Raw genomic sequence first — 25,248 nt, 5'->3', positions numbered from 1 at the left:
AATGCTACTGTAGTTCCTATATTAGTAACATTTTACAAAAAAGAGTTACCATTGATATAAAATGTGCTGCAAAAGTTAAAGTGCTACATATGAAAATTGTTATTGTAACCTTTTAACATTAAGTGTTACCATAGATAGCCTATAGTAACACTTTAAGGAAAAGTGCTACTGTCCAGTGTTACCGTAGGTCATTTTTGTTGTAGTGAAGGCTTGGGATATCAAAGGTAAAGTTGCATTCTGATGTCGTTATGTTAGAATTTCCATGGAAGCACTAGCTGACTTTAACTGAAATGTTGCTTTTACAATATCATTATAGTGGAACATTGCATTCTGGGAAAAATTTAACTTGGTTCTTGTTTCTTCCTTGCTTGATTTGATGCATACCCATATGTGGATTATTAGAACAAACATCAACCTTATTTTTACCAATTCATCCATTTGATAAATGAAACAAGGATGATAAACAACTTGAAATGGGTAAACATATGATTATGATGTTATTTTCATTGCGGTGTTGTTTATATTCTCTTGTACTTTTCTTGCGTTGCTGTATTAGGGGCATGGACTAATTCTGTATTTCTTTTTCTATAGCTACTATCTTGGATTTTCTGATACAAGGATCTGAACTTGAGCTGTTGCTTCTTTGTATTGCAGAACATTTATAAGACTTCTTATTAGTTTGGTTTATAATGTTTTCTTGCTTGTCAAATCGATACATGCAAGGTTGGACTTGAGATCAAATAACCATTCTCTATCAGCATTTTACTTTGTTCAATTAGCTATACCAGGACATTTGGATACTCACCAATTGTCTCCCTGGAAGTACATTTCTTTTTGGTTTTTGATGTCTTTCTTTATTTGTATATAAATATTTACCAACTGTTTAATTTTTCTTTTGGGTTATATGTCTATTGTGTTTGCTCTTTTTGTTAGCCTTTTTATCGAATTTCCAATACCTTGGTTTCTTGGAAAGTATGAAGTCAAATTCTATTATCCTTAGGACCTATATCACAAGACTTTTAGTTTGATTAAAATTGGGAATGTTGGCATTTTTATGTGGTTGCATCTTTTTTTTCTGATCTTATTGTCATGTGGACTATAGAAAGTAGAATTATATTTTGTAGAGTACCGAAGGAAAAAGAAAGGTGACAGGGAATAATCAATTAATTGATAATGGCAGAAATGTCCAAGATGAAAGAATTGTCTTCTATATCCAGCTTTTTGTTTATAAAAAAAATTTGTCGTAAGAATCATCATGGTGGAAAAAGATGAATATCAGTCGGTGATGGTAGGATTAGTGGTTAAAAATTCTATACAAAGTTTTTACCAATCATATATATATATATATAATTGGATGTACAGTAATTATTTCTTGACAATTTAACTGTATATTGGGTGGTTAGATAGTACTGTGTAATGGATTGATTGAAAATTTGAAATTTACATTTGGTTAGAAATAATAGAGAGGAAAGTGGAGTGCAGGGCAAGATTTGGTGAGGCTACTTCTCTTGTTTTCGTTAGAAGGAATGTGCTTAAAGAAATTTGTTTTTCCATCTAAAATTGGATAAAAATGGGAGAGAAAATAGTTGTTTACGTGGGGGATTTTTGGATATTTCAGTCACTTTGGATTTTTTTTTTCTTTTTATTGTAAGTCCGTCATCTAACTTAACAAATGGATGAAAGGACTAATCATGTTCTCTTTCCCATTACCATTCTCTGTTTTCAACTTTTTGCCAAAATACTTTTGGATCTATACCCAGATTAACTGATTCCACCGCATAGCACATAGTATTATGGAGGCAACTTATCATTAAGGAGTATGTTGTCATGATGTGTTTGAATAGGATGTGGAAATTTTAAGGTCTGACATCTTATGCTTGTGATAATTGTTGGCTATGCAGGAAGGTGTCTCTTCAACCACTGAATCATTCTCTCACTTAGCCAAGGACTCACCTTTAGTGCATTACAGTGACTTAAATGAACAATCAAAAGTAGAAAAAGCTGCCAGGCGGTGGGAAAGGTTAGAACTTATAGCATTATAAATTTCTTTAAATAGACTCTAAAGCGAACCTTTTGAAATTTTATGGCTAAAGAATGAAGATTACATTCTTATAAGTCTATTAGTGTTCAAACGAAAAATTATTTGACTCAGTTGTGCTTGGTACAAGCCCTAATAATTTGCGTCAGCACTCAAATTGCTGTCTGATACCTGATATCTAGTTATGTCATGTATCACTGTCTGAAGGATATATGTTAATTGGTTTTCTATATTTATTTTTGTATTGATGAACGAGGCATTTTTGTGTGTTATTGCAACTGAAAGCCCATATGCAATCAATTGCTCAAATTTGAAGTAAAATACAACTGATATTAACTAAAAGAGCATGCTTTGCAGAGCATGTTTTTAAGTTAGATTTTATCAGTTCATCATTTTTGTTATGGTGCATTTCAATGGGCTTTGTATATCGAGTTCATTATATGATTATTACTGTAAATTGACCTTGAACTCTATCGCTGTAGTTGCAGACGTTTTACTGGTTCTGTTGTTTTATTGGTTTTTCCTTTCTGGAAGAATTTTTACCTCTTCTGCAGCCAACCTTCTATTGTTGGTCTCAATTACTCTTTTTGGATATGGCTTTTTACCATCAAACATGTAAGTACAAATCTTTTTCTTTTCCCTGGTTTTATCAGTCTTCCAACAGTCAGCCATTTTTTCACTCTTGTTGAAAGCTCGTTATTTACTTTCTAAAATTCTTTGAAGCAGTGCATCTGGGATGCTCTACTTCTTCTTTTCTTGATTTGTTCAGGAATTTCTTAGTTTATGGTCCGGAATCTGGAGTGCTGTAGCATTAAAATTTATGTTTATATGATTTTTATTGGAGATGCAAGCTTTTGCCGTCACTATCCTCTTGCTTTTATCAATTTATGTTGTTATATCATCAAGTTGATTGTTTGAAAGATTTTTCAGGTCTACTGACCATTTGATATGCTTTCTCTACAGATTTGGTCTCAAAGTTCCAAGCATACCTTTGTCTAGTTTTGATATGATTCCTCTGGATCATAATAAATACAATTACTAGTTAATTATAAGTTATTTTCTCCCTTGTTATTCTTACAATTGTTGTAATAAATATCTGTTATTTGATGGGTGTAGATCCAACATCAACATTATGTTGTTGTGCTTTATCTCCTTTGCTCTATGCTCGATATTTACTTTGTCAAATTTTGGGTTTACACTGTTTTGAAATCGATTCAGGTTGTACTTGCATTTTATCTTCTCAAGCTGATTCTTTTGCAATCATCCTTAACTGCCGTGATAGCCGTAGGTAAGGAATTTTTAGTTTAGCTGTTCCACCATGATTTGATATGTCAATATATTTTCTTCAAATTGACCTTCTCTGGAAATTTTATGTAGCTCTAGTCTTCTCCTTGATTGCACTCTTTGTTTACGAGCAATACGAATGTGAACTGGATGGACTAGTGAAGCTCCTTCTTAATTGTAAAAAGAAATCGAAAACATTGTTGATACACTATCTACCAGCTCCCGTCGCATCATTTCTTTGTAACTACAGGATTAAGGATATTGCATGAACTCAACACTCATACAGTGGTTAAAGATTGGCAATGACTCCATGACTCATATTTTTCTTGAATGAGTTTTAAACTGCTTATACATGATCTGGTAGCTTAATGAGGCTTTGTCTTAAAACAGTAGAGATGATTTTGTCCCCTGAAAAAGAATATAGATGGGGTATATATTCATATAGTGCAAATTCTAATTGTCAATGATGTTCAATCTTTTAATTGAACATTAGATGTCCAGTGTCTTTAATTGTCTCGATTACTTGAAAGTCGAAACATTGAATCTCATCTCATCAGCTTAGCCAAAAGTCTGAAGCAGAACAAAGATTGAAGGTATCTTTTCATTGACCATTATATATATTTGTACTGAATTTGTTATTGTAAGTTATTTAGAAGATGATCAAGGATATGTGAACTCCAAGTATTCCAACATCTATAGGTGTTTATTGTCACCAAGACTCATCAGAAGTCATTCCACTTCAACCAAATAACAGAGGCTCATAACGTATCCAACTCAATTCGAATCAAATTTGATCAAACATTTTTTATAAAAATAAAAAATAACGATGCTTTTGGTGGTTTGCTTTGATTTAGTTGTGGATGAGAAGAATTTGTTTACATTATTCATTTATATGTTCTCGATGTGAAATAAAAATTCAATGACTTAAAAGGAGATACTATAGGAAATGACATAATACTAAATATATGTTTCCACATTATACTAAATATATGTTTCCAATTTTTTCCTTAAAAAAATCATCAGAATTGTTTACATTATTCGAAGTCGCAACTCGCAAGTCATGCTGTCGAGTCAAGCTAGGTTTCTCAAAGTGTCCTTTTATCAATAGGGGAATGTATTATGTATCAATCTAAGAAAATGAATAGATAATGTTTTCTTTTTCTTCTTCGGTTACAACAATTAGCAACATGGACGGAGCGATTAAGTGAGGAATAAGCCTTAGATTTGATTTAGCAAATAGCAACTAACAAACCATCTTATATAATAAGAAGTCAATAGGCAAATTATAAAAGTTAACATTTAAAAAACCAGTTTATATAATAAGAAGTAAATAGTCAAATTATAAAAGCTAACATTTAACCAAACCAGAATATATAATAATATAAATATACATATTTTCTGTTTCAAAGGTTGATGGGAGCTCTAACCCTTCATCTTTAAAGATCGAATAAAGATAGTCTAATAAACATTTCTCATAACACGACATAACAGTTTGTAATTAGATTGGTTAGACAGAAATTTCTCATAAACACGACATAACAGTTTGTAATAAGTCAGTATTTTAGAAAGTCCTTTTTCAATACACGTAAATTTTTATATTAGATTATGTATCATCTTATTAATGTTTTAAAAACCGATCCCGTCAATGACTCGGACAGATGATCAGGTCTTGGGTTAACTCGGTTGAACCGGTTCGATCGGCAGGTCGAATTGGTGACATCATTTTCTTGATCTCATCACCCAATCAATGTTTTTTTGTCTACTTCTCCTTCTTTATCTCATGAAAAATGCTACGGACATCGACGCTTTGACCGAATTTTTACACCGAACCACGTGTCAACTGAATTAGACAAGCCACGTATCACGTTAACAAATTAACAAATATTCCGCGAATGAACAGTCGTCCATCAAATATGGACGACCTTCCATTGTTATTGGACGGCCACATTTGAAATGGATTTTCGTCCATATTATATGGACGGCCGTCCATTCATAATTTAAATTAAAAAAATTTGGCCTAAAATGTTTATGGACGCCTATCCTCTTATGAGGACGACTGTCCATAGTTATGGACTTCCGTCCATATATTATGGACGAGAATCCTTTTATTATGGACGGTCGTCCATATTATATGGACGGGCGTCCATGTAATTTTAGATGAAATATTTATTTTTAAAGTATAAAATTTTTAAATGAAATAAAAGAAAAAAAAATTGATTTTAATTAAGTAAAAATATGGACACCAGTCCATTCTCAAATTTTTTTTTTTCATTTATAAAGAAAAGGCAAGAGAGAAATGAAAACTGGGCGTCCATTCTCAATTTTTTTTTAATTTTTAATTTTGTTTTTTCATTTATAAACAAAATGCAAGAGAGAAATGAAACCTATTTTGGGAGGCCTAAATTTTTAAACATTCTAATTGAAAATCTTAAAGAAATTTTTTATTAAACTAAAATTTGGGCCTCCCAAATTGAATGTAAATTTTTTTAAATTAAATACATTTGTCTATTGAATGTAAAATTTTTTAAAATAATTTGGACGGGCGTCTATAGTAAATAGACACCCATCCATATCAGATGGACGGGCATCCATTATTTTGCTTTTAAAATTTTTTGGATGAATGTCCATCCATCTTTTATAGTAAATGAACAACCATCCGTATAATATGAATAAGAGTCTATTAAATATGGATAGATATCCATAAATATTGGATGACCATTTATTCACGAAAGACATCATGTGTAACTAGTTGTCATGTCGTTAAATACAAAAATTCAGTAAAAAATTTCGGTATATTTTAACATTACTCTTATCTCATTAGCTCATAAATCTCTCACCTCTCACATGATCAAAACGTGTCCACCGAAAAAACAACTTTTTATTTATTTTTCATTAAATGCAATACAGTACACTCTTCATCTTTTTCAAGGACATTTAATATTTGTTTTTTATTTTCAATGAAAACTCACTAAATACAATATAAGTACACCTTCTTTATTTATTAAATTAAATTATTTATTTCAATCTCTTCTATCTTAAGATTAGAGAGAGAAAGCTTTAACAACTTCTTTCTCCAACTCTCTTTGTTTGTGTTCTTTTACCTCTTCATTTCTTCCGTTTTAATTATTAAAGCTCTTCCGGTTCTTCAGCTTTCCTCTAATCAAAAGGTGCATGCCTTCTACACCAAAACACACAAACAAATTCCCTTTCCTTTTTGACAAAATCCTCGTTTTCTTCTCTCTTATTAGCTGTGTGCCACCATTGTTATATCACCTCCACCATTCTCCACCACCATCGCCACCGCAGCAGCAACGGTTTAGGCAACTCCTCTCACTTGTTTTTTCTCCTCTTTTGAGTTGGATTCTCTCGTCTTCTAGTGGCTTCGTTGATTAATGTTATTTTTTTGGTTGATTAGCCTCATGTCTTTACTTAAATTGTAAAAGGGTTTGAATCTTGGAACTTAGGAATTTGAGTTGACAAAACCGGTTGGACCGGTGGATCGCTATAGTAACACCGGTCCAACCGCAGACAAAACGGGTTATTTCATTCTTCTCGGTTTTTACCCTAACCAGCCCGGCTAAGCCACTGATTCCCCAGTCGAACCGGTTAAATCGGCCAAGCCGCCGGTTTTAAACTTGCATCTTATATGAACATCAATGTCACGTACAAGAAAAAGTCAAAAGTAATTAATAAGGTAATGATGTAAACTTACATTCAGTTGTTTGAATTTCATTGATTTCACACATGCAAGATGACTTTGACTTTCAGTATCCTAAGGAGTTACTATATTGCGGAACGCATATCTTAAGGATTTGATCAAACTTTTCACAAAACAGCATATCTTTGAAGGAATTTCTAGAGCGTGAACTGATCCTTCATCATTTGCAAATGGCAGATGTTATTATGCCCCTTATTGGAAGTAGTTTTTCCAAAGTTGCTTCTCACTTTTGAAAGAAATGGCTCTTAAATGCGGGTTTGAGGATGAGATAAGACAAGCTTCGGCATTCTGTAGGCATCATTCAAGCAGTTCTTGAAGATGCAGAAGAACGACAGTGAAGGAGAAGCAGTGAAAATATGGTTGGGTGACTTTAAAAAGTTTTGTTTTTATGATGCTGACAATTTACTTGATGAGTTTTGCTTGGATGCTCTAATGGCTAGGAACCGAGGCTTCTTCATGATCGGGGTATTTACTGACTTCTTTCCTTCTTTAAAACCAATTGCAGTTTATCTTGAATTGTTCCCTAAGCTAAAAGAAATTAGAAAAAGATTAGACTTTTTGGTTGTTGAAAGGCTTAACTTTCACTTGAAAGAAGGGGTTGTTGAAAGGTGATGTTGAAGAGAAAAGACAAATTGGGTCTTTCCTAATTTCGGTTATCCCTATCGTTGGATTACGTCTTGGAAAAACCAGACTAACTCAACTTGCTTATAATGATGAGAGGGTGACAGAGATTTTGAACACTATAGATAAACTGACTTGAAACATTATAATAGTATTATAAAGATTAAAAAGAGTTAAAAGATATCAAATCGACTGCTTTGAGGTTTAGTATAACTATATAAATTCTCTTATGATTTTTAAAATAATAAAATTTCTTTGGTTATTAATAAACTATTAGTCTTTTGCTAGAACATATATCTATAAATTAATAAGTATTATTAAATTGTTCTCGTTATATTATTTTAACATTTATGATTTAATAATAAAGATTTTTATTACTTCATAAATTAGATTATTTTTATTATATCCAACCATAAGATTGTCAATATGATTCTTTTATATAATATAAAATTAGTAATTATAATGAACTATACATAATATTATTTTTATAAGAACTAGATGGCCTAGCAAAAGCTCCTTAATTGTAGAAAGAAATCAAAAACATTGTTGATATGCTATCTACCAGCTCTCGTTGCATCATTTCTTCGTAACTACATGATATTGCATGAACCCAACGCCCATACAGTGGTAAACGATTGGAATTGATTCCATGACTTGATGTTTTTCTCAACTAAGTTTTAAACTACTTGTACATGATCTGGTAACTTAATTAGACTTTTGTCTCAAAATTGTTCAATCTTTTAATTGACCATTAGATATCCAATGTCTTTAATAGTCTCGAGTACTCGAAATGTTGAATCTCATCTCATCTACTTAGCCAAAAATTTGAAGCAGAAGAAAGATTCAAGGTATCTTTTCATTGACCATTAGATATATTCGTACTGAATTTAACGTTGTAAATTATTGAGAAGATGATCAAGGATATGTGAACTCCAAATATTCCAATACCATATTCTAATCAAATTTGATCCAACGTTTTTGATAAAAAAAAAAAAAATAACGATGCTTTTGGTAGTTTGCTTCGATCTAGCCATAGGCAATTCCATGGGCTCTACCAAGGCCATATTACATGCATTGTTGGCCATATGGGCAATTCCATGGGTTCTAACAAGGCCAAAACCTTAAGAATGAGATTAAACTAAAAGAAAACAAAGAATCTTTGTATAGATATCAAGCATAATTCTGAAAAGTTGTTTTGCATTATAAAGTTATTGGATGATAAAATGTTTAATGATCTTTTATAGTCACTCTTTTATCACACTGTCAAGAGAATGTTTATATAATTGATTGGTTCTTGTAACTTGTTACTGTCATCTAATTTGTTTATAGTAAAATAACGTGGAACATTACAATAGTATCATAAAGAGTTAAAGACATTAAATCAACTATTTTGAGGTTTATTATAATTATATAAATTCTCTTAAAATTTTTTAAATAATAAAATTCTCTTTGTTACTGATAAACTATTAGTCTACCGCTTAAACATATATTTATAAATTAACCTTTATAATTCTCGTTATATTATTTTAACCTTTATTATTTAACAGTAAAGAATTTTATTATTTCATAAATTAGATTATTTTTATATATCAAACTTCAAGGCTGTTAATATAGCTCTTTTATATAATATAAAATAATTATACATAATATTATTTTAATAATACAAATATTTCAACAAACATAATTAGCTTGATAATCTTGTTAATCTAATATGAAAAAATTATTCATATAACTTCTAATTTTTAATATATCACATTCATCAATATGAAATATAAATTGATATATTTAAAATTTTAAAGAACAAATAGAAAAAAATAAAATAACATTTTTAATATCATTGTAAATTAAATTCAAATTTCAATAACAAGATTTACTTTAGTTGGTTTGGTCAACTGGATAATTTTGGAATTTAAAAAGTAAAACCCCCTGCAACCGAAAAGCAACCATCCAACCCTAAACCTGGAAAACGCTCTTCATACATGGCTTTGAGATCCCCATTTCGTTCGTCTTCAATCTCTCAAAACCCATCTCTGAAAGGTAATATTTCATCTTTGTTAGCTCACTTGCACAACCTCACAACTTCAAGCTCCAACAATGAAGTTTTGTATTCTTTCGAAAAACCCCTAGAACGATCCTCACTTGCTAAATTCCTCAAAGAAAACTGTCGATCAGGTAACTTTACTCTGAATGAAGCATTGAACTTTTTTCATTACATGATTAATTCGCAACCCATCTCTCCAATTTCATCATTCACTACTTTGTTTAGTGCACTGGCAAAGAAGAAGCATTATTATGAAGTGATTTCTCTTTATAAGTGGTTGAATTCAACTGGGTTGTCTCCAGATTTATTGTATTTGAACGTTTTGATCGATTGCTTGTGTGAGATTGAAAGGGTTTCTGATGGTTTTGCCGTTTTGGGGGAGATTTTGAAGAAGGGTTTCGGCCCTGATGCTATGACTTTTAATTGTTTGATCAAAGGTCTGTGTGTAGAGAGAAAGATTGTGGAGTCGATGGAATTGTTTCAGAAAATGGTTGATGTTGGTTGTAGGCCTAATGTGATCATTTACAGCACTTTGATTGATGGATTGTGTAAAACGGGGAAGATAAGTGTTGCCATTAAGTTGCTTGAAGAGATGGTTGATGGGAATAAAAAATCTGGTGTTATTTGTAGGCCAGATGTTGTTACTTATACTACTATAATTGATGGTCTTTGTAAGGCTGGATTAATTGAGAAGGCTAGAAAATTGTTTTTGGAAATGAAGGATTCTGGAATCAGTCCAAACACAGTCACTTATACCACTCTAATTCATGGTTTTTGTTGTGTGGGTGATTGGGAGAAGGGTAGAAGTTTATTTATTGAAATGATAGATCAAGGTGTGCGGCCTTGTGTGGTGACGTTTAATGTGCTCATAGATGAACGTTGCAAGAAAGGGAAATTGCACGAAGCAAATAGGTTGTTGGAGCTTATGATTCAGAGAGGTGTGGTTCCTAACGTTTATACTTACAGCATTTTAATGAATGGATTGTGTAAAACAAGGAAGATAAGTCCTGCAATTAAGTTGCTTGAAGAAATGGCTAAGGGAAATGAAGAATCTGGTGTTATTTGTAGGCCAAATGTTGTTACTTATAGTACTATAATTGATGGTCTTTGGAAGGTTGGATTAGTTAAGAAGGCGATAGACTTGTATTTCGAAATGAAGAGTTCAGGAACTACTCCAAACGTAGTCACTTATAACATTTTGATCAATATGCTTTGTAAAAATGGACAACTAGAAAAGGCAAATGAGTTGTTGTCACATATGGAGGAAAAAGGTTGTGCTCCAGATGTAATCAAGTTTAATACCCTAATGTTCGGTTTCCTCAAGAATAATAAGATACCAAAAGTTGTTGAACTCCTTCATAAGATGGCAAAGAGAAATGTGAAGCCGACTGAATGTACAATGTCCTTAGTCATGCAGTTGCTAATGAAGGCCGAAAATTATCGTGAATGTTTGAACCAGCTTCCTCAATTTCTGGTCCAAAAGCGAAATTGAAGTTTACATGATAAAACTTTAGTGAGTATTATACTTTTTCTGGAGTAGAATCCTGCAAAAGTTCATCCAGCTGCCCAAATGCTCTGTTTTGGTTACAGTAAGAAGAAAGTTCAGAAAACACTTTCATCTGTTCGAATTTGATAGGGAGGGTGATGGGGATGATCGAGAATGATGGCTTCCCTGATTAGACATACGATACGTGATGTCAAAAATTTATGGACAGCCGTCCCAAAGTTTTTTTTTTTTTTTTTTTTTTTTTTTTATGGACAGGCGTCCTTTATTTGCGGACGCCTGTCCAAAATAAAGGGACGACTGTCCATAACGGATGAACGGTCATCCCTAATGTTTATAAATTTTTTTTTTATTGTATTTTAATCAGGGACGGGCGTCCTTTAAATGGGGACGCCTGTCCCTTGTATATGGATGCCCGTCCATATAATATGGACGAGCGTCCATGTGAGTGAACGGCCATCCAAATTTGATGGACGGCCGTTCACTAGAAAAAAATTGTAAAAAAATTCAGAGGCACGTTACACGTAGGCCGATACAGAATTTCGGTGCAACTTTTTCGGTGTCCGTAGCTTTGTTGTTTGTATATTAACAGGAAATTACCCAAATAAGAGAACAAAACAAAGAGATTGAGATGGTTTTGAATACAAATGTGAAGAATTCATCATTTTCTACACGGAAAAGATGGTCAAAGGTTTGGGAAGACTTCATATATCATGTCAAAGATGGGAAGGAATGGGCTGGGTGTAAACACTGTAAGAAAGAGTTTGGAGGATCAAGTAAGAGTGGAACCACACATCGCAGAAATCATTTAAAAAGCTGCCCATGTTTGAGAAATCCAGGTGGAGTTGTTGATAAAGCAAAAGAGAAAAGTTTGATCGATCCAGAATTGAATGGCTCTGATTTGGTGCGAAAGATTATTAAGTATGGGATAAAAGACATAAAGAATGATATACTTGATGTCTATCAACAAGAGAAGGATAAGCTTCGTGGATATTTAGATAAACTCCCATGTCGATTTAATGTGACAATTGAGCGGTTGCCTGTAGTGGAAATGTGGTTAATGAGAATCTGGTTTATTGATGATAGTTGGGAACGGAAAGATAGAATTATTTTCTTGGAAGCAGACATAGATGATGTCTATGAAAGTGTGAAGTCTTCGCTTGAGGATTGGAACATAGACAAAAAAATATGCAGTATGATAAGAAGTAGATCTTTATGTGATGAGAAGTGTGATGAGAAGGAAGAAGAGGATATTTGCAATTGGTTCAATGAACGAGGTTCACTTTCCTTCACTGGGATTTGTCTTCCGGTTTCTTTTTTATTAAGAAAAGGTTTAATGTGGTCATAAATGAACTTTGCCTGAGAGGGAAATTAGACGAAGCAAATGGTTGTTGGAACTAATGATTCAAGAGGTATGGCCTTGCATTTATACTAAAACATTTTAATAATGGTTATTGCTTGGCAGGAAGAATTGGTGATGCAAGGGAGTTGTTTGATTCTTAACTAGAAAGGGGTATACACCTCATGTTGTTTGCTTCAATATTTTATCAATTGGTATTGCAAGAACCACCAAAAGTCACAAAGCTCTATACTCTATGGAGAGATGTTTCAGAAGGAATTAGTGATGTGATACATATAACACTTTGTTAACTGGCCTTTTTCTTAAAGCTAGGTAGAACATGCACGGAAATTAGTTGATGAGATGCAATTAGGTGTTATACTACTACATTCATTTGAGGACTTTGCAAGATGGTTGTGTTTGGAAGCAGTGGAAAGATTTCATAATTTAGTAAATAATAAATTTGCAGTTAGCCTTGAAAGTTTGAGTTCCCTCATTGATGGCTTGTGTAAACAGGGAGATTAGAAATTGCTTGGGAGCTATTTCAGAAATTTCTCAACATGAAACCTAGTGCCAAACATTGTAAAAGATAGATTTTGATCAATGGCTTGTAAAAATGGACAAATAGAAAAGCAAACAAGTTGCGTCAACATGGAGGAAAAAGGTTGTGCTCCAAATGTATTCACATTTACTACGATTATGTTTGGTTTCCTCAAGAGTAACGAGGTTGCAAAATTTGTTGAACTCTTCATAAGATGGCGAAGAGAAATGTGAAGCTCTGAATGTACAATGTCCTTAGTCATGCAGTTACTATTGAAGGACGAAAATTATCGTGAATGTTTGAATCAGCTTCCTCAATTTCCTGTCAAAACGCCACTTTTAAGTTTGCATGACAAAAATTCATGGTGTGTCAACTTTATTCAGAGAAATCCTATCAGGAGACCTTTATTTGAACATTTGAATATAAAACTGCAAAAGGTTCCAGACTGCGGAAAGGCTCTGTTTTAGTTACTGGGCAAAGATGTTCAATAATCATTTTATTGTATGCTACAATGATTTCTCCGATTCAGATCGGAGATTAGACATTCTACATGATTTAAACAGATAATTATTTGCCCGGTACTATTTACTCTTGATTCACTAACACATTGTTGAAAATTTACAAGTTGAGAAAAGAAGAAACTAAAACAAGAACGTTTACAAAAGAAAAGAGGATCTTTAAATGAGATGAATCCTAAAGCCATTGGAGAGTAGTTCTTCTGCTTACTGCATTTCTCTTATAAATGTCTTCTGACATGTCTAATCATTCTTTGATCTTTGATGTATTACCTAAAACGTTAGGATATGATGTGTGACCTTAGGCTCAAGCAGAAGCTCTAGTTCTGTTTGCTAACAATATTGATGGTCTTCTGACATATGCTCTTCGTCCTAGCAATGTTTTTGGATCAGGAGATAAACATGTTTTAGTGAATTTGGCCAAATCTGGTTGGGCGAAGATTTGATATTTTATGTCTGATTAACTTACTTTTCTTTGTTTTATGCGGAATTTTGTAAGTTGTCAAATGTGATGGAAATATATTTGAAGTATACTTGTGAATATTTGACTACAATAATAACCTTTTTCTTTTTTGAACTTATTTATTTTTTTAGGACCCCTGTACAAAATTGTTCAATTCTACACCAACAAACCACCAAAACGAAGAAAAAAGCAACTCCACAAATTATATTAATTCAACAAAAGAATAAACAAAACCTGAAGAGCCCAAAGGACCCAACACAGTACCAATAATAGAAAACAAAGATAGTTCCTAGCAATTCCAGGAGATAGGGACCTCCATTGATAAACCTTTCAAGAAAATACTAATTACTCCCTCTCACTCTCTCTCTAGCTTTATACTAATTATTCTTACTACTGTCCCTAATTCAATAACCCTTTATTCAGCCACGTGTATATGCCTGAACAAACTCTCCTACATTCTTCACACCAACTGCCCTTAATGCCTATTATGCCCTTCAACTATAGACCTTACAATGGGTGGTCTATCCTTTTTTTTTTTTTTTTTTTTTATCCCCTAACCTTTATATTTATGATTCTAGGGTTTGCCCCAGATCACAACCTAATTATATGAAGTATATTTTTTTTAAGAAATTTTTTTGATAAGAAACTATAAACTTTGTATTAAAATAACATTTGGTTTTGTATATCTTAGGTGCATGTAGTGTTTTATTTGATCTTTTTAGAGTAACAGATTTCTCATTTTAGTTTATTTTAGGAAATGGTGAAAATATGTCAGACTTCACCTATGCAGAGACTGTTACTAATTCTCATGTTGTGCAGCTGAAGCTCTAGATATCAAATGGTTTTTGTGGCTAAAAAGGTAGCTATTTTTGGACTTTAAACAATCCAAGAAATAATAAAAAGAGGAGGCTAGGGTTTCATTGATACTGCACAATTCAATTATATATAGGCTAAACAAAGAAAATAATAAAAGACAAATCTACCCTTAATAAACAATAAAACAAATAACATATTTCTTAACATCTCCCCTCAAACTCAGATGCGCGGCTACAGCATCGAGAGTTTCCAACTAGAAAGAAAACGGGAAATAGAATGGATTGGTAAAGAATCGTAATCTGCAAAGAAAAGAAACAAGGGCAAGGTAATGGGGCCATGCTTGAGATGATGACGAGTAAGGTGCAATCGATCTCAATGTGCTTAGTTCATGAAAATCCGAGTTGTGAGCAATCTGAATAGAACTCTGGTTGTCACAATACATAGGGGTGGGATGAGAAAAAGAAAGCCCATATCTGCAAGTAACCAACGTAACCAAACAATCTCTGGTAGTAGATGCATAGCAGATTTCTGCTTCGGTTGAAGATTAGAAACAATGGATGTTTCTTGTCTTCCAAGAAATAAGAGAATCACCAAAAAAGATACAGAAACCAGAACAGACTTGCGATCGTGGGATCATGCCATGATCAGCATCAGAGTATGCACGCAGCTTCAAGGAAGAGGTGGATGGAAGTAAAAGACTCTAAAGACTATACCTGAAGCCGCAAAATACGAAGAACAACTGCCCAATGAACTGTAGTAGAAAGCAAAAAACTGGCTAACAACATGAACACATATGCAATATCTAGACGAGTAATAGTGAGATATACCAAACTCCAACAACAGTACGGTATAAAGTAGGATCGACAAAGGTAAACCATCAGAAGAAGAATACTTTGCATTAACCTCAATCGGAGTATCGATAGTCTTATTATCAGTAAGTCTAGCCCTTCAGAATATCTGCAACATATTTTTGACTGAGAGAGAAGATAAAACTCTAGGTGAGTAGGCTACCTCAATACCAAGAAATATCGTAGAGAGCCCAAATCCTTCATTTCAAACTGTTGACTAACTCTGTCTTCAAAACTGAAATACCATCAATATCATCACCAGTAATAATCATGTCATCAACATTAAGACAGAATGATACGACCTGCAGCAGTGCACTTACAAAAAGAGAGAATCATGACATAGAAGCAAATCCAAGGGAAGAGATCACAATAGAAAATTTCTCAAACCAAGCACGAGGTGCTTGTTTAAGACCATATAAGCTTTCTTAGCTTGAAACTACCCAGAATCATGTGAAACACCAAAGGGGGGCGCTATATAAACTTCTTCTTGAGATCTCATTCAAGAAGCATTTTTAACATCAAGTTGAGAGATATGCCACTGACGAACTGAAGCTACTGCAATAGAGTACGAATAGTAGTCATTTTTGCAACAGGAGCAAATGTCTCTCATAATCCATACCATACTGTTGAGAGTACCCTTTTGCAACCAACCTAGCTTTGTATGCTCAATAGATCCATCAGAATTAGTCTTGATCATTCACCCAACGACAACCAACAACAGTCTTACCAGGAGGTAGAGGAACCAAATCCCAAGTACCTGTCTTATGCAAAGCAGAAAGTCCTCATCCATAGCTTGCTGCCAAAGAGGATCAAGAATTGCCTCTTTATAGGAAGAGGGCTCAAGAGACAATGAATAGAAGCTAAAAAAGAAGCAAAAGAGAGAATAACAAGAATAAGCAAAATTGGTAACTTTGTGGACTTACGAATGCGTATGGTTGACGTAGAGGTGGATCCACAATCTCAGACGAACTTGAGGGACCATGGAGAAGAAGGAGCTTCAGGTGTGCTGGAGAGTAAAGTGTCAGTACCTGCAGAATGATCAGTACTAGGAACTGAGATGACAAACTATCAGAATCCTCAGAAAAAGGATCTATACAATTAGATCAGATCTAGTCAAGGTATGAGTAGTGAGGATAATAGAAAAGAAAGGTATATGCTCAAGAAAAACAACATGACGAGACTACATAAAGTTTCTAGTTATTGGATCAAAACAACGATACCCCTTTTTACCTTCACCATAACCAAGAAAGACACAAATAGCAGATCGAGAGGAAACTGCTGGTTCTACATGAGGACGAAGAAGAAAAAGTACAACCAAAAACTTTAAAGGAAGAATAATCAGGGGCATACCCATACAACTTTTCGAAAGGGAAAAACCTGAATATGAGAAGATGGATTGTATAATCAAACCTACAGACTAAGAGCTTCACCCCAAAACACATTAGGAACGAGGCAGACAATAAGAGGAAGAGCAGCTTCAACAATGTGCCTATGTTTTCTTTCAGCAACACCATTTTGCTAGGAGTATCTGTACACGAGGTTTGGTGAACAGTTTCATCTAATGCAAGCAACTCAACAAATTTATTAGAAGTGTAACCCCACCCAAATCACACCTAAAACATTTGATAATAGCAGAATGTGAGTTTTGACAAGATCAAAGGCTGTAATATCTCAAAGAATTCAGAACATGTTTCATTAAATAACACCAACAAAACGAGTATGATCATCATAAAAGAAACATAATTCGAGACCCTCCTTTTGTGGCAACAGGAGAAGGTCCCCATACATCAAATGAATCAAATCAAATGAGAAGAGGAAACAGAAATACTTCGATTAAAAGGTAAAGCTGAAAATTTTGCCAGTTTACATCACTACAATCAGAAATATCACAAGTTTGCCAATTTCCTAAAGCCCTGTGGATGCCAAAAATCTCAAAGAGAAGATGAAACATGACCTAAACAGAATGCCATAAAAAAACAGAAGAGAAGACTAAACAAAAAGAAAACAAATCAAACACTAGTAGCGACAACATCAGCACTAGTAGCAGACAGCAGCAAATGGCACTTTTAACTCATCCAAAATATATAGCCCCCCTTCCTACGGCTTGTCCCAATCAGCTCTGTAGATCCTGCACATAACAAGAAGAGAGGAAAAGATGACTAAATTACCGAAATCACATAATTGACCAACAGAAGCAAGATTTAATGTAGTTTTGGAATATGATAACATTAGAGAGAGGCAAGTGAGGTGTGACAACAGAACCACACCTGCTAAAGGCATAGGAGTGCCATCAGCAGTCATGACAGAGAAGACGAAGGGGACACAGAAGCAAAAATGAAGAATCTGAGACATATGTTGAGCACCAGAATCCAAAACCATACAAATGTGACATACCTAAAGAACATGAGGTAACTGACCTACGAAGAAGAAGCAGACATAGCTTGTGGTATAGAGAGAAACTTCTGAAATTGCTCAGCCAGAGTACTAGGATCGGTGAAAGGACTGATGAAACTATGCTACAGTATTAGACTGTGGTGTTTGTAACCCTGAGGTGGTCTATGACATAGATTGTGATGGTTGCTAGGCTTCCAAGCTTGAGTTGCTGTGCTGGATTGATTCTGCTGCCTCAACTTAGGACACTAGCCTTCCAATGACCTTTTGCTACAGAAACTGCACTCGTTGAAAGCAACCCTTGGTAAGGTTTATTTGATTATTAAAGATTGGCTTCGAAGGTAATGCTAACAGAGAAGGATTAGAAGTAGAAGCAAAGAATTCTTTTCAAATGAGACTAAGACGTATTTCTTCAGCCAATAATCACTACAACTGAGTCAACAGAAGGCATTGGAGACGATGCAAAATTGAACCTCAAGTCCTTCAAAATCACTGCGAAGTGCCGTTAAAAACTGTACCAACCGTTGCTGCTCCCTATGAGCAATATAGCACCACATGCCTTAATTCTCAGATTCTTAAGAGCAATTATCCAAAGATCTGTATAGCAGAATAAAACTCATGAACACTCATATTCTTCTGTGAAGAGCTCGTATGTCATTCTCCAATTGATACTGCTTTTGCAAAATTTGACTGAGTAAATAACCTTTGTAGATGATCCCAAACTCCTTTGCTGTCTCATACTTCGCTAACGTATGCCTATGAAATGCCCAACAAAATATTAATCCAAGTAATAATTTTTAGGGTGTTTGCTTCCCAGCATCTATACAAAGCATCATAACCCTCCTCGGTATTCTTAGGTTTCACAGAAGTTCCACTAACATATCCCCACATCTTTTTACCCTTAAGAAAATTTCTCATCACATAACTCCAATACGAATAATTCTTGTCATCTAACCTACACTTACAGACTGAGCGAATCCTCTTTCAGTAGCCATATTAAAAAAACAAAGAAAACCAAAATGCAAAAGAAAGGAAAACGAAATACCAGATTGCCGAAATTAAACGAATACCAACGAAATACCAGATTGTCGAAATTGAACGAATACCAAGAAATATCAGATTGCTAGAAAATAAAGAATACCCTCTCCAAAAATTAAGCCTCGTCCCATGAAACTTTGCTCTGATACCATGTTAAACATCAAAGAATAATAAAAAGAGGAGGCTAGGGTTTCATTGATACTGCACAATTAATTGAATACAAAAAGTATGATTAACTAAATACAAAGATTAAATATATATATATAGGCTAACACAAGGAAATAATGAAAAGACAAATCTACCCTTAATAAACAATAAAACAAAATAACCCATATTTTAACATGGACATATTGGATGTTTATTTTTTTTTTTCTAAGATCAGTGCATAATAAAAATTTCTTATTTCATTAACATGTAGGCCTTTTTCGTTGTTAATCTCAAGCCTATGAAGAGTTTGGGAATTTGTATCTCTAAGATTGGAAGGCTTGGGATATCAAAGTAACGTTGCATTCTGATTTCGTTATGTTAGATTTCCATAGGAGCACTAGGTTGCATTTACAATATCATTATAGTGGAACATTGCATTCTGGGAAAAATTGGCTTGGTTCTTGTTTCTTTCTTGCTTGATTGATTTCAGTTGTTAGAAACTGAAAATAAGTACCAGTCGACACAAACCATTCATGCATACACATATGTGGATGATTAGAACAAACATCAACCTTATTTTAATTCATCCATTTGATAAATGAAACAAGGGCTAGACAACTGAAATGGTTAACATATGATTTGATGTTATTTCATTATGGTGTTTTCATTGTGTTGTTATATTCTCTGTGCTTTTCTTTTGTGCTGCATTAGGGGCATGGACTAACTCAGTATTTCTTTTTTTATAACTACTATCTGGATTTCTGATACAAGGATCGAACTTGAGCTGCTCTTCTTTATTGCGGACATGTATAAGACTTCTTATTAGTTTGGTTTCATATGTTTTCTTGCTTGTCAAATCGACACATGCAAGGTTGGCTTGAGATCCCTATCGGCATTTTACTTTGTTCAATTAGCTACACACACCAGGACTTGATTGCACGCTGCGCAGAAACACATTGGGTACCACCAATTGTCTCCCTGGAAGTACATTTCTTTTGGTTTTTGATGTCTTTCTTTGTTCATATATAAATATTTACCAACGTTTAATTTTTCGTTGCGTTATATGGTTTTTGTTTGTTCTTTTGTTAGCCTTTTAAGAATTTCCAATACCTTGGTTTCTTGGAAAGTATGAAGTCAAATTCTATTATCTTAGGACCTATATTACAAGACTTCTAATTTTATTAAATTGGGAATGTTGGCATTTTTATGTGGTTGCATCTTTTTTTCTGATTTATTGTATGTGGACTATAGAAAGTAGAATTATTTATTGTGTAGAGTACTAAGGAAAAGAAAGGTGAGAGGAATAATCAATTAATTGATAATGGCAGAAATGTCCAAATGGAAGAATTGTCTTTTACATCAGCTTTTGTTTATAAAAATTTTTGTAGTAAGAATCTCATCATGGTGGAAAGATGAATATCAGTCAGTGATGGTAGGATTAGGGGTTAGAAATTCTATGCAGGTTTGTACCCATCATAGAAGCTCCCATCAAGCAAACATATTCAAACAATATATATATAAAATAATTTTTTGTGAAATAAACGATATTTGGTGGTTAGGTAGCACTGTTTAATGGATTGATTGAAATTTGAAATTTACTTTTGTGAGAAATAATAGAGACGAAAGGGAGTGAAGGGAAGATTTGGCTAGGCACTTCTCTTGTTTTCATTAGAAGGAATGGGCTTAAAGAAATTGTTTTCCATCTGAAATTGGAAAAAATGGGAGAGAAAATTGTATACGTGGGGGATTTTGGATATTTCGGTCACTTGGGATTTTTTTTTTTCTTTTTATTACAGTCCTTCATCTAACTTAACAAATGGATGAAAGGACTAATCATGTTCTCTTTCCCATACCATTCTCTGTCCTCAACTTTTAGCCAAAATACTTTTGGATCTATACTCAGATTAACTGATTCCACCATAGCACATAGTATTATGGAGGCAACTTATCATTAAGAGTATGTTGTCATGATGTGTTGAATAGGATTGGAAATTTTAAGGTTTGACATCTTATGTTTGTGATTATTGTTGGTTATGCAAGAGGGTGTCTCTTCAACAATGAATCATTCTCTCACTTAGCCAAGGACTCACCTTAGTGCATTACCGTGACTTAAATGAACCATCAAAAGTGGAAAGCGCAGGCGTGGAAAGGTTAGAGATTATAGCATTATAAATTCTTTAAATAGACTCTAAAGTGACCTTTTGAAATGTATGGGTGAAGATTACATTCTATTAAGTCTATTAGTGGTCACTTGGTTATGTTGGGTGGCAAACCTGTGGTGTGTATCAACATGATAGGAAATAAACATGTCCAGGTATAAAAAATTATTTGACTGGTTTTGCTGGTACAAGCCCTAATAATTTGCATCAGCACTAAGTTGCTTCTGATACTGATATCTAGTTATGTCATGTATCATGTCCGTCTGAAGGATAATGTTAATTGGTTCTTATATTTCTTTTGTATTGATGAATGAGGCATTTTTGTGTGTTATTGCAACTGAAAGCCCATATGCAATATTGCTCAAATTTAAGTAAAATACAACTGATATCACTAAAAGAGTTGCTTTGTAGAGCATGTTTTAAGTTAGATTTTATCAGTTCATCATTTTCGTTATGGTGCATTTCAATGGGTTTCATATCGAGTTCATTAGTATGTAAATTGACCTTGAATCTGACGCTACAGTTGTAGACATTTTATGGTTTTTCCTTTCTGGAAGAACTTTACCTCGTCTGCAGCCAACCTCAATTGTTGGTCTCAATTGCTCTTTTTGGATATGGGTTTTACCATCAAATTGAAGTATAGAAGTTTGTGGGTAAAAATTTCTTTTCCCTTTTTTTATCAGTCTTCCAACAATCAGCCATTTTTTCACGCTTGTTGAAAGCTGTTTATTACTTTTAAAATCTCTTAAGCAAAGCATCTGGATGCTCTACTTTCTCTTTTCTAATTTGTTCAGGAATTTCTTAGTTTATGCTCCAGAATCTGGAGTGCTTTAGCATAAATTATGTTTTATAGATTTTTATCAGAGATGCAAGCTCTTGCCTCACTATCCTGTTGGCTTTGTCATTTATGTGATTATACATGCAAGTTGATTGTTTGGTAGATTTTTCAGGTCTGCTGACCATTTTATATGCTTTCTCTTAGATTTGGTCTCAAAGTTCCAAGCATACTTTTCTCTAGTTTTGATATGATTCTCCGAGATCATAATAAATACAATTATTGGTTAATTATAAGTTATTTTTCCCTGTTTTTTACAATTGTTGTAAAAAATATTTGTTTTGATGGGTGTAGATCAACATCAACATTATGTTGTTGTGGCTTATCTCTTTTGCTCTATGCTCGATATTTACTTTGTCGAATTTTGGGTTACACTGTTTTGAAATCTATTAGGTTGTACTTGCACTTTATCTTCTCAAGCTGATTCGTTTGCGATCATCCTTAACTGTGGTGAGTGGTACATGGGAGGCTATGGGTGAATGTTGTAGGTAGGCGCGTCAGCATGGCACTGAAGTAGGTGACAAGGGTTCTGGATCATTTGTTGTGCAAATTTCAGAAAGCAAAATTATATATGAGAAATTTGTAATGTTTCTTCAACTATTATTATAGTGGTAGTTGTTCAAGTCCATCTATTCATGCTGATCAATTGGTTGGACAATTGGTATATGCTGAACTGATAACTTATGCATCGATTTTTTTCAAATATAAAATCTCCAAACCTTTAGCATGTTGTCATGATGTGTTTGAATAGGATGTGAAAATTTAAGGTCTGACATCTTAGTTTGTGATAATTGTTGGTTATCCAAGAAGTGTCTCTTCAAACCGTTGGATCTATTCTCTACTTAGCCAAGGACTCACTTTAGCGCATTACATGACTTAAATGAACAATCAAAAGTGGAAATGCTGCTAGGCGGTGGGAAGGTTAGAGTTTATAACATTATAAATTCTTTAAATAGACTCTAAAGTGAACCTTTTTGAAATTGTAGGGCTGAAGATATGTGTTATAAGTCTATTAATGTCACTGGTTATGTTGTGGCAAAACTAGTGACTCAATATCAACATGATAGGAACATCAAAACTGTTCCAGGATAAAAATTATTGGATTGGCGTTTTGCTTGGTACAAGCCCTAATAATTTGCATCAGCACTCAAGTTGTTGTCTGATACTTGATATCTAGTTGTACATGTATCACTGTCTGTCTAAAGGATATATGTAATTGGTTCTGTATATTTCTTTTTGTATTGATGAATGGGGCATTTTTTGTGTTATTGCAATGAAAGCCCAATGCAATAAATTGCCCAAATTTTAAGTAAAATATACTGATATTCACTAAAAGAGCTGCTTATAGAGCATGTTTTTTAAGTTAGATTTTATCAATTCATCATTTTCATATGTTTGCATTTCAATGGGTTGTATATCGAGTTCATTATATGAATTGCTGTAAATTGACCTTGACCTTGAGCTTTCAGGGGTATAAAATGATTTCTTTCCTTCTTTGAAACCAATTGCATTTATCTTGAATTGTTCCTAAGCTAAAGAAATTAGAAAAAGATTAGACTTTTTGGCAGCTGAGAAAGCTTAACTTTAACTTGAAAGAGGTGTGATGTTGAAGGAGGAAAGACAAACTGGGTTTTCTTATTGAATCAGAAGTTGTTGGAAGAGGTAAGAGAAAGAAGTTACAATAGGCAAGTATTACCAAGTGGAAAAAAATTCGGTTATTCCTATAGTTCAAAGACCTACGCAACTTTTTCAATACACAAAATTTATATTAGATTATGTGTTCACTTATATGATACATCAATGTCACTTACAAAGAGAAAGTCAAGAAAGTGATTAATACGGTAATAATGTAAACTTACATTCAGTTGTTGAATTTCATTGATTTCACCATGCAGAGATGACTGACTTTCATGTATCCTAAGGGAGTTATATATTCTGAATGCATATCTTGAAGGATTTGATCACACTTCACAAAATAACATATCTTTGGTGGCTGGGTGAAGGAAGTTCTGAGCTTGGAACGGAACTCGTAAATGTGAAGACTGAAACGAGCCATGTTACTTAAACCAATACGCTATTGTGTTCAGGATGAAATCTGGACATCAGTCTTCAAGAGATCCAACGGCAGAGTTCAGTCCATCTGGTCAACGTATATAAGCAAATGTTCTTCAGTCTTCAACAGGATTATTTTTTATTGATACTGTGTATTAGGTTTGCTCTGAGGGTTCATCTTTGTTCTGAAATCTTGATTCTGTGTAAATTGTTGAGTGATTGGGTGTTCATTCTGATAAAGGGGTATGTCTCTCTTAGGGCTGAGAATCTGAGTGTTAGTTTCTAGGTTTGCTGTTACAGATAGGGTGATTTCGGTTTTCTTGGATCGTTTGATCTTGTGTCTGTAATCTGTAAACTGGTTCATCAAATTAGCCAGTGAGCTTATCCATTTTCGAACTCAATGTGGACGGAGCCTTCCCATTCTTGGAAAGGTGAACCACAGTAAAAATTATGGTGTGTTTGATCTTTTGTGGATGCTTGTTTTATAGGTATAATTTTGGTTTGTGAGAGTGTTATTACAACAGGTGGTATCAGAGCTTGTTACCTTAGAGCCTAGAGTGAATTCGAGATGAAAATAAGGAAATTAGAATCTAGGGTTTCACCGAAATTGGGGGTTTTCTAAAATTTCGAGTTTAGGGTTCTTAGGAGACTGTAGTTATCATCAAACCAATAATAATCAAGAATCGAAACCGATTCTTATTAGAGCACCATGAGTTCAACCCGCATGGAGATCTCACAGTACATGGCAAAAATGACTTCAATTCTTGGAAGAAAGATGAAGGCCCTCTTCCCATAATAAAGTGGGATTGCACTCGAAAAGGATGAAGAAAAGTGGCATAGCGGACAAGTTAAAAAGAAAGGCAAAAATCACGAGGGAGGCGTACAACTTGATCGTGAT

The 25,248-nt window shown here is 33.9% G+C and overlaps 1 protein-coding gene and 1 long non-coding RNA gene across 3 annotated transcripts; both read left to right on the top strand.

Annotated features, from left to right (window-relative positions):
- Positions 1–1,905: 1,905 nt before the first annotated feature.
- On the top strand, positions 1,906–4,014 carry LOC116136605. Of its 2 annotated transcripts, XR_004129055.1 has the most exons (3): positions 1,906–2,020; positions 2,521–3,326; positions 3,416–4,014. It is a non-coding gene; the product is annotated as an uncharacterized LOC116136605 (long non-coding RNA). The 2 variants fall into 2 exon arrangements; XR_004129054.1 differs by having other exon boundaries at positions 1,906–3,326.
- A 5,569-nt stretch (positions 4,015–9,583) lies between these two features.
- Positions 9,584–11,391, top strand: LOC116136601 (putative pentatricopeptide repeat-containing protein At1g12700, mitochondrial). Its single transcript, XM_031422275.1, has one exon. It carries the CDS (start codon positions 9,641–9,643, stop codon positions 11,192–11,194), a length of 1,554 nt encoding a protein of 517 aa, XP_031278135.1. The 5' UTR covers positions 9,584–9,640; the 3' UTR covers positions 11,195–11,391.
- Positions 11,392–25,248: the final 13,857 nt, after the last annotated feature.

The sequence above is a fragment of the Pistacia vera genome, unplaced genomic scaffold (genome assembly GCF_008641045.1).
Source record: "Pistacia vera cultivar Batoury unplaced genomic scaffold, PisVer_v2 Contig317, whole genome shotgun sequence".
Lineage (NCBI taxonomy): Eukaryota > Viridiplantae > Streptophyta > Magnoliopsida > Sapindales > Anacardiaceae > Pistacia > Pistacia vera.
This window is presented reverse-complemented; position numbering and strand designations above follow the sequence as displayed.